This window comes from Crotalus tigris, unplaced genomic scaffold (assembly GCF_016545835.1).
Source record: "Crotalus tigris isolate CLP2741 ecotype Arizona unplaced genomic scaffold, ASM1654583v1 scf7180000017694.5664430, whole genome shotgun sequence".
Lineage (NCBI taxonomy): Eukaryota > Metazoa > Chordata > Lepidosauria > Squamata > Viperidae > Crotalus > Crotalus tigris.
Window position 1 is genome coordinate 694647 of NW_024096572.1, and position 15668 is coordinate 710314.

General features: G+C 36.8%; 1 protein-coding gene across 1 annotated transcript in view; it reads left to right on the forward strand.

Moving 5' to 3' along the window:
- The window catches only part of STAB2 (stabilin 2), a 99982-nt gene that overhangs the window by 65556 nt on the left and 18758 nt on the right, over positions 1-15668 (forward strand). The window contains exons 43-56 of the mRNA XM_039338192.1: positions 224-349; positions 1457-1530; positions 2071-2142; positions 4545-4664; positions 5501-5548; positions 5701-5784; positions 6060-6206; positions 6905-7045; positions 8263-8322; positions 8506-8682; positions 8791-8883; positions 11626-11772; positions 14124-14180; positions 15015-15138. Coding sequence (XP_039194126.1) covers positions 224-349; positions 1457-1530; positions 2071-2142; positions 4545-4664; positions 5501-5548; positions 5701-5784; positions 6060-6206; positions 6905-7045; positions 8263-8322; positions 8506-8682; positions 8791-8883; positions 11626-11772; positions 14124-14180; positions 15015-15138 — 1470 coding nt within the window. The remainder of the gene's footprint in view (positions 1-223; positions 350-1456; positions 1531-2070; positions 2143-4544; positions 4665-5500; positions 5549-5700; positions 5785-6059; positions 6207-6904; positions 7046-8262; positions 8323-8505; positions 8683-8790; positions 8884-11625; positions 11773-14123; positions 14181-15014; positions 15139-15668) is intronic.

Sequence of the window (15668 nt, forward strand, 5' to 3'; positions counted from 1 at the left end):
CATGGCCAGCCAGTCTGCAGTAATATTTATTTTACATATACACATAAGGGATAAAACAAATTTATGTTCACATTTATATAACAGAGGTACCATGTGCTTGCAATGCAGGCATTGTTCTGTAAAATTAAATTTAAATTTGACCTATCTGAATTTGCTTTGAAACTAAAGGAATTTAAATGGTGAAAACATTACAACATAACTTCGATTCTGCATGCTCTTCCAGCTATTAATGCATGTGAGAACAACAATGGAGGTTGCTCTGCCAAAGCAGAATGTAGACGTACCACTCCAGGAAAGCGAGTGTGTGTTTGCAGAACAGGTTACTCTGGTGATGGAATTGCCTGCTTTGGTAAGTTCTTGTTCTATATCTACCATATTTTGCAGTTTTCCAAGACTTGAAATTACTCCATCTTGTTAATATGACAATGCCCCTTTCTCTCTCCCTCCCTCCCTCCCTTCCCACTTAATTACAATTTGAAGATCCTCTGTAATTAAGCATCTCATTTTAGTTTTTGTTAACTGAAGTTGAAACTTATAAGTTAAAGGTTCAGGACACATATGAATTGTCATTCACTTTTTATCAGTAATGTGTTATGCAATCAATTTATTGAATATGTTTACTTATATAGAAACAGATACATAAGCACTTACAGATATGGTATTTATCAACCAGCTATTAAGCTGACAATACATTGGAGCAACTTTCCCAACCCCTTATCCCTTAGAGGTATTAGGATGGTAGCCTTCAGAATGTCAAGCCAGATTTAAGAGTTAAAGCACTAATTTAGGAAAAGCTGCTGTGGGGATGACTAATTTTCTGAGGAAAGGCATTTGAGGTTTTTTTGGGGCAGGGAGATGTTATGCCTTTAAGTCACCATTGACTCCTGGTAACTTCCTGGACACATCCCTGCAATTTTCTTGGCAAGTTTTTCAGAAGTGATTTGCCATTTCCTTCTTCCTAAGGAGAGAGTGACTGGCCCAGTCACCTAGTTGGCTTCCTGCCAAAGGTAGGACTAGAATTCACTATCTCCTGGTTTCTAGCCTGATGCCTTAACCACTACGCCAAACTGGCTCTCAGAGAGAACATTATCCATTGCTAATATTGTTGCACTGTGTTCATCTGGTTTAAGAGATTATTTGAGCATTTGGAAAGCACAAATGTTACAGGTCGAACCATTTCACTATTTATATAGTGCCTCAATTGTACTAAAGTGCCCCCATGTGTGTGAAAAGCTTATGGATATGAAAAGTTTACACATCAGAATAAACCTCAGAAAAGTATGTAGCATCTGTATTACAAATACTACAGTCATTCCCAAACTAGGAAGGATTTTCTTAAGGAGCTATGATAAGTAAAAAAGCAAAAATAATTACAATAAATTATCCCTCATTTCATCTAAGTTTCATGAAAGTTAAAATATTAAATGGGATGTCCTCCTTTTTTTATTTCTTAAAGAAATTAACCCCTGCCTGGAGAAGAATGGAGGATGTGATAAAAATGCAGAGTGCACTCATATTGGACCCAACAAGGTAAAACAGTATTCCCATCTTGTATTAATTGTGAGTGAGATAGATGGTCTTCAAACTTGATGTACAAATAAATAAAATATAAAGTAGTGGCAAATCACAGGCTACAGTCTGACAGTATAATTCAATGCAGCTGCTGTCAACTGAGTTAGGGCACTTGTTCATTTGGCCTGATGTTCTTGCTTCTGATTGACAGTGCTTCCTTGTTTCTTTCATGCTGACAGCTTGTTTGCTTCCAGGGATCAGAGATCTTTTCTGACTGGAAGTGTCAAGAACTAAGCCTAGGATCATATTTATCCAAACAAATGATGAATAGAGAAATATGATATGCTGAACTAGAAGGACTGCACAAATACATAACTAGTAGGTCAGGTATAATTTAATCATTCAGAGTAAGGAGAAAAACTGAAAACAGAACCACAGAGACTTGACCCCTTAGAGAAATCAAACAAAAGAATGTGAACACAAGAACTTACATGGATCAGGGAATAAAATGCTATTCTTCTCTATATTTTAACCTGGATTATTTCCTTATTCTGACAGGCAGTATGTAACTGTTTGGATGGATATTCTGGAGATGGGAAAACCTGCACTTACAACAGTGCCTGTACAGTGGTGAGTCTCCACTTTGACTGGCACTGACCTTCATACATGTCTTCCATAGTTCAGGCAACAATCTCTATTACAAGTCAAGAACTGGCAGCTTCTTAACCCCCATTACATTGGCTACTTTTACTGATATACAAACTATAAGGAGAAGTGAGAAAAACTGCTGAATTTGCTCTACTTCCAGCTAAAATTCACTAAAATAAGACCAGAAATTTGATTTTGATGCTGATAATATGAAGCTAATGCAACTGAAATGAGTTGTCTTACTGTCTTTTTTTTACTTCTTAGAGTGCTACAACTATCTCAAATATTTTCATTTTTATTCCTCCCACATCATGCTTTTGTTAAGCAAAGCAATGCCACAGGGGGGCACGCTACACACTGGAGAAACTTTCAGCAGAAATGTTCTAGTCTGGCATTCCTCCTGCAAGCTGCTTTGTGCTTTGTTGTGCTTTCCCCCTGCCCTTATTTCAAACTTCTTTTCTTGATGCCCCCGTTTGTTTGAAGGTGATGGGATCTGCAAAGAGTTTCAACGAAGGATCTAGCCCTTGTCCGTTCTACCATCCTCTCCTTTTCATCCTTCATTTTTCATAGAAGAATTGACAGGGATAATTACACTTTCTTAGTGGCTAATAACAATAATTAATTAGTCCCTGAAGTTTGGGGATAGTTTGGGTGCCACTGAAAGATTTAATAAAGAGCATTCCTGTCCATTTTCCAGGTTTTCAACAGAGATTCACAAGCTGTAGTCATGAGGTCAGGATGACAGCCTTGTACAAGATAAAAAGATAAACAAATAGACAGAGTTTTGTTCATATTATCATGGGAGCCATCTTGACCTTTTTTTAAATCATAGCCTGCAGATACTATTGCTTCCCTTAGTACCTGGCTGGTCTTGAGTGTTTTTTATCCTTAGTGCTAGATAAAGTTGGATTTGAATCTGATCCAATGGACTTCTGTCTTTTTTTCTTACTTGAAAAGCAAACCTGCCCATGTGTAAACTTGCTTTCAAAGTGGCAAAATGTCCCTTTTCTCCATAATTCAGCTACCTAAAGCTAAAAACATTGGATTGAAGTACATATTTTGATACAGAGGATTTTAAAGATCAATATTTAATTGAACCCAAATTGCAAGAATCCCTTGATGGAATTTTTCCCCCATTTTTATTTTTATTTTAAAAAATTCTTTTTTACAGTTCTTCATTTTGCCAATTTCTTTGGCAAACAACATGTTTGTTTAAATTTAAATTACGACATGACATCATTTTTAAACTCTTCCTCTCAATTTGTCCTTCTTAAAGTTAACATCACAGAAAGCTTTAAGAAAATAAGTTGTCTTTTTCAGGTAGCCCATAGAGATCTTTCTGTAAAAATGGACTTAAATATACACCTTGAGGTGTTGATATGAAAGTTCTGGTTACAGGCCATATTGGATACTTTGAGAGCATTCTTTTTCTTATATTTGGCAGCCAGATTTTACAAACGATAATAGAAATAAAATGTAGTGTAATGATAGAAGTTTGTAAAATATGTAATAATTTTCTATCAGGATGACTATCCCACTGGTTTCTGACTGACAATCTTGAATGTAGGTAGGGAATAAAGGAAGAATTAACAAAGACGTGTGTGTGTGTGTGTGTGTGTGTGTGTCAACATTATCATACAAATCCCTCTCTCTTTGAGGGAGCGGTTCAGAAATGTGAAAATTAAGGCTCCATTTTAAGTAATTTGTATGATGGCATCAGTGTATGCCTGTCATCATTTTGGCGTCAGCATGTTTACTATAGATAACACTATTCACAATTGAATCCATGTGCAATATCTTGAAAGAATTTCCCAGACAATTAGTATAAAATAATTTACATTACATTACAATAAACACTTTGCATCCCAAATCTATTTCAGGGGATTACTGTATTCTGGTTCAAAAGGATTGCTTTTGCCCAGTATTCCTGACTAGTTGATATTCAAATAATTGTTTTAAAAAAGTCTCCCTTAGCAGTTCTCCATGCTTGCTCAGTTATTTTCTACCCCTGTGGTGACTCTTCTTGCAGTGACAGAGAAGAACCAAGAAAATGAATAGAGTTGTAAAGGTTCAATCATGGCAACTAAACCAAACTGGTCCAAAGTTTGGTCCAGTTGTCATGTTTCTACATTTAGATACCTTTGGCCTGGATGACTGAATCTTCATTGACATATACTAGAGTTGCAGTTTTCATCCTGTCTTCATTATTAATAAAATATTAATGTTTGTATCTATGAAAGAGCTTCCATTCAAAGCAATGGAATCTTAAATCAGTTTCATTTTAGGTGGCAGCTCTTCCCCTTAGTTTACTCATTGAACTTGTATTGAAATTCATTGAGACAAAGTATATTTTAGCTGATGTTCCTTGCTTCCCTCTTTATCAGAATAATGGTGGATGTGGAGAAAATGCCATTTGCAATGATACTTTACAGTCAGAAAGGACTTGCACCTGTAAAGCCAACTACATTGGAGATGGATTTATTTGCAGAGGTAGCATCTCCATGGTGAGATATTTTCCTTACTGAATATTTATGATCAGGTATTTGTGCTCACTAGCAACAGGCCAAATAATACCAGAGTATGGGTGAGAGATCACAAGAAAGTACATTAGTAATTGACCAATTATAATTACACCCCTACTGAGAACCTAATCCTAGACTTTGGAGCCTAAATCTAGAGATCCAGGGATCCTCTAAGTGAGAAATGTTGAGGACAATTGCAAGTTGGTTTGGTATCAGCCTGCATGGGCTAGTGAAAAGCATGTTTGCTATTTATCTATTTATTTTCAAAAATATTTTGTAATATTTTATAACCAAAGATGTGCATGTCTTTAATTTTTACTGTGCTTTTCTAATGCCAATAGTCCTAATCCCCATGTTTAAGGAACACTAGACGCATTGGATTCCAATATACTTAAATAATAAAATTGTACACATACAGGGATAACTATCAATGTTGTTAAAATAAAAGTTATAAGGCATGTAATGCAGTAATGAGACGCAAGAGGCGTAATGTTAGCTAAGTTCTTCACAACCCAGTGCAACAGAGCCATCTAAAAGGTTTATTAAAACCATTGTAAACATGACTTAGCATTTTGTAGCAAGGTCACCGGGACACCTAGTAACACTTTATACCCAACAAGCCTTAAGACAACTTGATCCATAGAGAAATCTGTGAGGATATTAAAATATCAGTTTCTAGTTCAGAACATAACTCATATCTATCTGTTTCATACCTCACTGTAGAAATTACTTCTGCAACCATTTCATATATTTACATTTTTGGTGTTACTGTGTACTATTTTATTATTTTAATTTTTTTAATGTTATTATTATTACAGGAACTTTCAAAAGAGCTCAATACTACTCGGCTTAATGGGAAGCTAATGGTAAGAAAGTCACAGGCTGTCTCTTCCCAGTGTCTCAACTTGTAAAAAGCATTTTTAAGGATTTTTTTCATATTCAATAACTTTCTGAGATATATAAAAGTGCCTGAAATATATATTGACTGAAATGTGCATTTTGTTTCCCACTTTTATAGGATGCTTCGCTCAGAGATATTACAGGAACAGGCCCCTTCACTGTTTTTGCACCAACCAATGAAGCCCTTCTAGCTGAATTACAAGTAAGTCCACAAAAACATTTTGATACTAGATGGGACATTCACCAGGGTTCAGTGGTCATAAATTTTGCATCCTGTTTCTATAAAGCGGCTTGGATTCCAGTTAAACAAGGAACCCACTGCAGGAGACTCCAATGTGAGATCCTGGTGTCTCATTTCGAAAAGATCTATGAGTTGGGGTCATAATAATATAATGGCAAAGCTAAAATATAATTGTTCATTCTTTGCTTTCTGCCACTTTAACATAGTAAATCATTTTTGAAAAATTATTCTTCAAGATCACCGACTGGGTTTCCAAAGGTGTGATGCCCCAGATTCTGCGTTATCATATTGTATCCTGTACAGGATTGCTGTATAATGATCTGACTTCAGATAAAACTGTCACCACGCTTCAAGGAGAACCACTCAAGATCACATTTGCACAGGTAACCAATTCTCATCAATGGGACACATAACCATACCTTCATTGGTCTTTCCAGGGATAAGATACAATATTGAAATATGCTATATGTAAAATAAGAAACTTGAAATTATGGTTCAGTGTTTGCAGCTACCCAGAGAAATATTATGAAAGTTCGAAAGGAAAAAGAAACTGGATCCTTTCTGGATAGAACTGTACAGTTTTTGATTTGCTAAATCTTCTGAAATACCTAAGTCCCTATAATTTTAATATTAAAAATGTTGGGTCACCATCCCACTCTCTTAGATTGGAATTGGGAATATCATGTTTTTTTAGTTGCAGGCACTTCCCTGAATCAATATGATGTTAAGTTGCCTCTTCTGAGGAGTCATAATCCACAGAACCCTTCTCACAACCTCTACCTGCAATCAATGTTCACACTTTAGATGCAAGAACAGCTCCTGTGCATTTAAACTGAGAGAGCCCATTCAATAGAGCAACACTTGCTCAAATGTGTAATCCTTTATTTGAACTCCTCTGCTTGCTCTGTTCACTTACTCTTTCCTCCTGACAAACATGCTGAGCAGCACTGTACACAATACTGAAAGGAAAAGTGGTTTCTCCTTTAATTATTTAATCAGCAATAAAACTGTCTACCTCACTTTATTTCAGGATTGTGGAAGAGCTTTGTTACTTTGTACTGTACATTTTTATTTTTTTTAGAATACGGTCCTTTTGAATGGCAAAGCAAAGATACTGACCAGTGATATAATCACCACAAATGGAATAATCCATATCATAGACAAGGTCCTGGTTCCACAGAAGACTCAAGAATTTTCTTTTGAAAAAGGGAAACCTGTAAAGGTGCACTCAATATGCATTGAAATTATCAAGTAATTAAAAGTTGCTGGGTTATAGACTACAATGTTGCTTGCTGCTAACACATGAACCTGTTAGAATAAAATAAAAATGTTAATTAAGTAATAGGGAAAATGAATTTTGAAAAAAAGCTTCCTCAAGAAAACACTGATAAGACCTCATTGTTGCAGTTATCAGTTTGTGATATAGGACAACTATATAAAACACAGACATGTAAATGCTGCTTACACACACAAATATACATATATTTGTTTATTTATTTATTTATCAAATTTATATACTGTCATTCTATAAACATTAATCAAATATGTACACATTTATCACATGTAGCTTTTCCAAAATTTCAATTTTCCCTATGCAAAATATAGGCTTTCCAGCAAAAGACTGAGTTAGTAAGAATCACATGCCTTGAGAGAGAGGTCAGGTAATCCAGGTTTTGAACCAAGATGTTCAGTAACAAAGATTAACATTCATAGTTTGTGTAACCAATGCTGTCACAAACAAAAATGATGTGGATATTAAAGCCCATTGATAGTTGTATCCTAACTACTGAATCTGTGGGTTAAGAAACACACAAACACAAACACACACACAAACACATCAGGCCAATACTTCTTCATCTAGCATTTTGTATCACAGTGACATAATGGAATCTCACAAGACAGGACAGTGAGAATCTTTCTTCTTTGTCAGCCTCTAACAACCACTTTTTTCGACATGATAGAAGTAATATAAACTAAAGATTAATAGGTGGAGTAGATGCTTCAGATAAAATCAAGAATAGTTTGATGATGATAGAAAAAAAGATACGCCTTCACAACCTTTTGGCTTCAAAAATCTATTCCTGTTTTCACTAAAATGCTGTCCACTGCACCAGTTAGGACTATGTGTTGTTTTTGTTCAGTCGCTAAGCTGTGTCTGACTGTGACCCCATGGAACGTAGCACACCAGGCTCCCCTGTGCTCCTCTGTCTCCCCTAGTTAGGACTATGTGTTAGAACTGGTTCTATACAGTATCCTCACAGCAAGTAGTACAATATGTATATTCCTTTCCTCCTCTTGGGAATCTGCAAAAGCAACTGCTCCCATTTCCCACTTCTGTTAAGATATTAAATGAAGCACCTACAATCAAAAATATTTCCTGTGATATATTTCTGAAAGCAGCATTGCATTTTATTCATAGTATGTTTCTTTGCTTCCTAGGAAAATCTCAAAATGATTGCAGCAAAAAATGGGTACAACTTGTTCTACAACCTGATAGAAGTAAGCCTACATGGTTGACTTAGAGTTCAAAATCATATCTCTACTTAATCATTGTTTGGTAGTTTATATGGTGGATATGCCTTGATTGACTGTAGATGTCAAAAAGACCCCATTCATTTCTCCCTCTCTTTGCTCAACATTGCATTGAGAAAGAAAATCTGATTCTCTTTTGTCCTCTTTTAGAAGACAGGACTGATAAATGTTATTAACGATCCTCTTCATCAACCAGTCACTTTGTTCTGGCCCACTGACACAGTAATCAGAGCTCTGCCAAAGGAACAGCAAGATGAACTACTTAAAATGTCAAACAAAGAGAAACTACAACAGTACCTGAAATTCCATATCATTGGGAATGCTAAGGTAGGAGTTCAAAGATCACAATTTCTGGGTGCTTTATAAAATAAATGTAATAGAAACTTTCTATTTTAAACTTGAATTTCCTCCATCTTTTCCCTATATCTTCTACAGATTTTAGCATATGCCCTCCCAAGCTCAGATTCACTGAAGACTCTTCAAGGTTCAGATCTTAGTGTGAAATGTGGTGATGATGAGACCAATAGCGTGAGTATTTCTTATTTTTCAATAGGTTGATTCATATTTTTATTATTTTACAGCATCAAAAATAAATGACATGGTTTCAAGTACAAAGGACAATCAAGTATTTTCATTCTATACATAGTACCATGGGGGGGGGAAGGGACCCATATACTTTAACCAAACTTCTTAAGGGTCTATAAAACCTTACTTCTGGTAATCAAAGTGTTATATAATACTAGATTTCAAACAATCTCTCCAAACGTTTACATAGTTACCAAATCATGAGGACAAAAATCAGTCCTTTAGAATCTCAAAGAACTAAATCCAAGAAGGGGAATTAAATTATTTCAATCACAATATCTGGAATTTACCCTTCAAAGGAAAGCCCCCCAATACACAGTCCAAAAGGACACTATGAAACTTATAAGACAATGACGATATCTGTAATAGCAACTAACCACTCTTGCAGAATTTGCACATGGCCTCTTGCAATTCATTGAGAGAATTTTGAAAATAATCAAAAACTCTGGGTTCTTTGCAAACATTGCAAATAAAGGGTTTTTTTTCTCATGCACAACTATATGTGGAGAAGAATTAGCATACAAATGAATGTCTTGTGGTCTTTGCTTTGGGATTGGGAAGGCTGATTCTACTCATACCCTGTGCCTTCTAACAAGGTCCTGAAAACTCTAGGACAGGGCTTTTCAACCAGTGGTATGGGTACCACCTGTGGTACATTGGCACCTGGCAAGTGGTACGCGACCATCCTAGAAAAGTGGTAGCGGGGGAGGGGAATGAGCTGAACCGCTGGCAGCACCGCACAAGCCTGAGTGAGAGATGGCTGGAGCCGCAGGGCTGTCAGGGCTCAGCGGAAGCAACAGGATCAGTGCCGCTTTCCAGCTGATCGGCACTTCTTCAGGGCTGTCAGGGCTCAGTGGAAGCACCAGGATCAGCGCCAGGCTCCAGCTGGAGCTCGACGCTGATCCTGGCACTTCTGCTGAGCCCAGAAGAAGTGCTGATCAGCTGGAATGTTGCAGCATTTCCAGGGTCTTGTGATTTACACTCAGATCCTTGGCAAATGATTCATATTTATGACGATCAAAATGTCCCAGGGTCATGTGAAGTGACCAAAACCTGCCACAACCACCCAGCAGATGGGTGGAATAAAAACCAAACACCCCCCATCCCATCTCCGCTGCCAATCCCCAACAGAAATGCTCACAACAATGAAAACCTCAAACAGGAGGAAGAGCACCGCTTGGTGGGCAGGCAGGTGTCTTGCTCGGCTGTGGCTTGGGGGGCACTTTTTTCAGTGCCATTGTAACTTTGAATAGTCATTAAGCGAACTGTTGTAAGTCGAGGACTACCTGTACTTTATCACTTTTTTCCTTTTTGGGGGGGTGTCAAGTTTTTGATACCTTGCTAGGCAACTGGTGGTACTTGGATTTTGTCATATCCTAAAAGTGTTACAATGGGTGAAAAGGTTGAAAAGCCCTGCTCTAGGACACAATTTGCAAATTACTTTATACCATAAACATAGAGGAAATATATCTTCAATTGGAACAGCTTCTAAAGATTTGTAAATACAACAGATTGTGGTGTTGCAGGACTTCATACAAATTGGCTCTGAAAGTCATGTAGAAAATGGTTTAACTTGGAACAATGAATAAGGCAAAGATGCATGATGCCCCCTTCATTGTTTAATGTATTTATCAATATGTGTACAGTATAATTAATGCTTGTAATATTAGAGTATATGATTTTGTTATGTTAATATATGTCCTTTTACATGCAGACAAAGCCATGTTTATGATTTAGGATTACTTGCAGGGAAAGTTTCAGTGGTTGTATTATATAATGTAATATGGATCTGAAAATTAATGTATTAAAGATGATGATGATTAACAGGGAAGATGAACTGAACAAGTATAAGCTATGCATGAATGATAAACAATTAAGAGTGTCCTCAACTTGCAACCACTCACTTAGTACCATACAAAGTTATGTTGGACCCCCCCAAAAGATACTTATAACCAATGGTGGGATTCAAATATGTGAACAACTGGTTCTCTGTGTGGAAGCGGCTTCTGGAAGTCCATTCTGGGCCTGGGCAACAAAAAAATAGCTACCGGTTCTGCCGAACTGGTGTGAACTGGCTGAATCCCAGCACTGCTTGCAACCCAGTTCCAAAGTTCCAACAGCCACTCACTTGTGCAGTCATGTGACCACATTTCAGGCACTCGACCATCAGCCGCACATGCAGATGTTTGCAGTATCCCACAGTTACATGAACACGATTTTTGCTGAAAATCAGCATTTATTTCTAATTGAGAATAATACGTTCATTTAATGAACATGGCATTCATCTAATGACCATGGTGATCCCTTAATGATCACTGCAAAAAAGATAATAAAATTGGGTTTAGTCAGATGATGGCCTGCTTTATGACCATTATGGCTTAAACCTGTAATGGGCAGGCTATATTACAGTCATAAGTCGAAGAATGCCTTGGTTTCTTATGCTCCCTATTACTTACTCCTTTTCTGTGCTTTGCATAATTTTGTTTACTCCAAAACAAAATTGTAGGATGGGGAAATATGTGACTACATAAGATTTCTGACAGTAAACTATGCTGGCTAGGATTATGGAAGTTTTATCCAAAAATATGAAAACTACCAGGTTGTCTAGTTTAATCTTTTTTTCTCCTTTTCCCTAATCCTGTCATTTTTTTCTTAATATCATCATGAATTTATATCTGTTTTTAGGGTGAATTGTTCCTTAATGAAAGGAAATGCAAGATCATACAAAGGCATCTAGAGTTTGATGGTGGCATTGCTTATGGGATTGATTGCATGTTAGCTGATCCCATCCTTGGTGGTCGTTGCGACACTTTTATGACAACTGAATTTCCGGTCAGTCCTTCTGATGAAATGTTGTTACTTTTCCAGATATCACATGAATCCAAAGCATTTGCTTGCTTGCTTTCCATCCATCCATCCATCCATCCATCCATCCATCCATCCATCCTGTCCCAGAACAATAAAGCAGTCTGAATTTGAAAGTAAATCAGAAAAAATACTAAAAAAATATTCAAAAAGAGACTAATATTCTTGCACAAATATATGTATAGGATTTAATAATCATAATGAGGATAATAAATTAATAATAACTGACTGCCTGTGTGTAACTGTTACTGATTTCAGTAGCTGTTCTATTATTTCTGTATGTATAAACACACATCTATGTTTATCTATTTATTGCTCATTAAGGTGGGGGGATTCATTAGATTATATTTATATATTCTTTTCCTTTAATTAAAATATTTAGCACCTTGAGTGTCCAGTTTTTAAAATTGTTTATCTCTATTGTCTCTTAGAAAAAGTTCAAAATAAATCTCCTTTCCCGCAGGAAGGATTCTTTATAATTAATTCCTCAAAAAACATATTACAAATTTATCTGGACTCTTAATCTGCTTATAACTTTCTTTAATTAGAGTCTTAATTAGCTTTGTGCTGTTTATTTATTTTTTTAAAAAAAGTTCTTAAGCTTGTAGTTAAAATTTTATTTCATTAAGCATTGAAGGGAGACTCACCTGGTGAGACTCACCAGGTCTAACAAGCAATTTCCAGATGTAATTAGAAAAGGAAGCATGTGATCTTAGTGTTCTTTTAAAGGCAACAACTACAGCTTGAGCAAGATAGCTATTTCCTTGTCTCCCAGAGTTCTAAATTGTCCAGAGATTTCTGTCTTGCTGTTTCCCTGTGAGGACCAAATGTCCTAACCCTAACCCTAACCCTAACCCTAACCCTAACCCCTAACCCTAACCCCTAACCCTAACCCCTAACCCTTGAGGATGTGTCCTGTCCTTACCCAGGGAGTTCAAGGAGCCTCTCTATTCATTGGCTCTTCATTTTTTGCCACGGTCTCTGGCTCTGCTTTTAATGGGGCCATCTTCAGGGCGCCATTTTTTTCCTCCAGAAATCCTTGGCAAGGCTTTTGGAAATAGTTGGCCAATGCCTGCTTCCAAAAGATGAGCAAGAGTTACAGCTGGTTTTATGCCTAAGGTCATCCTGGAATGCGCAATCTTCCATTTTCTAGTCTGGGATCTTTCACCAGACAAGGGGGGACAAGGGGGGACATGATAGCAGTATTCCAATATCTCAGGGGCTGCCATAAAGAATAGGGAATCAAGCTATTTTCCAAAGCACCTGAAGGCAGGACAAGAAGCAACGGGTGGAAACTAATCAAGGAGAGAAGCAACCTAGAACTAAGGAGAAACTTCCTGACAGTGAGAACAATTAATCAGTGGAACAACCTGCCTCCAGAAGCAGTAAATACTCCAACACTGGAAGTTTTTAAGAAGAGACTGGACAGCCATTTGTCCAAAATGGTATAGGGTTTCCTGCCTGAGCAGGGGGTTGGACTAGATGACCTCCAAGGTCCCTTCCAACTTTTATTATTATTACCACTACACTAAACTTGCTCTCATTGCCATATAGGTGGCCATATATGTTTAGACCAAGGGTTAAAGTAGTTATGACATTTCTTATGTCATTTGGTCCTTCCTAGTTGTTTTGTTATTTTAAAAAACAACAGCATTTAAGTACCCAGTGTGCTAGCTGTTAATGTGGCTTAGCAAGAATAATTGTGTTATGTGTTATTTTTCTACAAATGGAAAACATTATGTGTTTTCAATGGTGTTAGATTCTATTATAAAGGCAACTTGATGAAGTGTAATGCTTTCTTCATTCTTTTCATTCATTTATCTCATTTACTGGACTTGCTTTTTGAAAAAAAAATCCATTATGCATTTGAGCTTCCTTGTGGGCTAGTTGTCTGAGCATAGATTCTGCCAAAGTCAACCAAAAGCCTTGAAGCCTCATCAAGGTAGGAGGCTGCATTTCCAACTTGTCATATATTTTAATTCTTCTTGTATTTCTGTGACAGTGGTTTGTGCATTCCATACATTCTTAATATGAAGAAGACTGATAAAAACAAAATGTACTGATTTTATGGAATTTTCGCAAAGAGCAAGAGCTAGATTCTATATTGGCATATGGAAATCACTACATCTATCTATACAAGAGCATGATTGCAAAACTAAGGGGAAATTATGCCTATTGTGTATTTCACAATGCTGGATCGGGTAGCTCATGCATTAATGCATTTACATTGTGGGCATTAAGAAGTATGCATTTTTAAAAATTGGTTAAATGTCATTTTAAGTATTTGGTCTAAAGAATGTGCTTTCCTTTCTCAATAGGGAGATTGTGTCAACTGTTTCAGGAATCCTCAGTGTCCTGGTGGAAGTAAAGTAACGGTAATTGTGACTGTATATTTTTTACTCAATTTTTAAATAATAAATTGATTTTTTAAAAAAAAGATTCAGAGAAAGTGTAACAAAACTCCCAATTTCTATATCTTTACCATATTTCCAGATATCCTGATAAATCACCAAATATGGGTGGTAAATATCTGCCCCTATATGTGAAGATGAGCAGGGAGATATAAGATGTGTTATACACCTTCATATAGGATTAGTGTACCATAAAGACCCAAAAATAAAAACCGCCCCACAAATCCTCCCCAAATAGTCATGAAATCTGGAGAAAAATACTACTTATTTGTAAACTATTATGTCTTTATTATCCAGTCTTCTGTGGTACTAAGATGTTGAAAGCATTGGGGGGGGGATCATACTATCTTGTTGCTCTGAACAAATCAGAGTGTGCAAAAAACTAAGTTGTTACTTTTCTTAGCTTTGTCCCATTTGGTTCCAAGATCAGCTTGTTTTTTACTTGGCTCACCTAGTTCACGGGGTGATTGGGAAGCTATCAGGGTCTCATGCAATCAGGGGTAGTCAACCACTTTGTTACAGAGGCTGACCCTCTATTAACATTGAGAGGGAGTAACTGGCTCTCACTTAGCTGGCTTCCATGCGAAGGAAGTCCTAGAACCTGGGTCTCTCTATCCCTAGTCCAACACCTTAACTATTGCACCAAACGGTTTCTCATTCTAACAAAGTAAGTACTTACATTGTTTGTATACAGTAGCTTGAAATTCATGCCAACAGCCAAAGAGAGATGCTTATGCCTTATGAGATGCTAATTCCCTGGTTGGTTTGTTTTCCCATTTCCATATACAAAATCATAAGGGAGACAAGCAGCAATGTGAATACACCATCGGTCACAGGACCCTGCCAGGCTGTCGGAGAAGTTGCTCTTTGGCAATGAGGATACCACAGTGCTGTAAAGGATTCTTTGGAAATAAATGCCAAGGTAAGATTCTGCAATCTTAAATACCTGACCTTTGATGAAGGACTATGATATCTACATAGGGTTTTTAGTAGGTCTAGAAGTAGATATAATTCATATCTAGAAAAAGAAGAAGGGGAAGGTTTCTCCACTGTTCTAATAAAAACTGGAACCCTCTTTAGCTGTCTAAAAAAACCCCTCTGAAATATCTTACCACATTTCTGCCACACGGAATCTATTCTGACCTTTAAGCAGAAAAGCTGGTGTGCCAATCACATAGCATATGATAAAGGCAGAGGGTAGATTTTTAAAAAAAAATCTAATAAAGTGAAAAGTTGCTACTCCTGGTATATTCTTTTCATTCTCACACATTGAAGTATGTTTCAGAGGATTTTCAACATGCTTCAAAAATAGAATAGGTCCTTGAGTAGTGGAGGTACTGAGTCAAAGGAAACTTGAAGAAACTCAATAGTAGCCAACTCATCTTTCTTTTAAAAAAAATGTCATTTGTCTTAGATCACTTTGTTTAGATCAGCCATCTCCAAAATGATGTT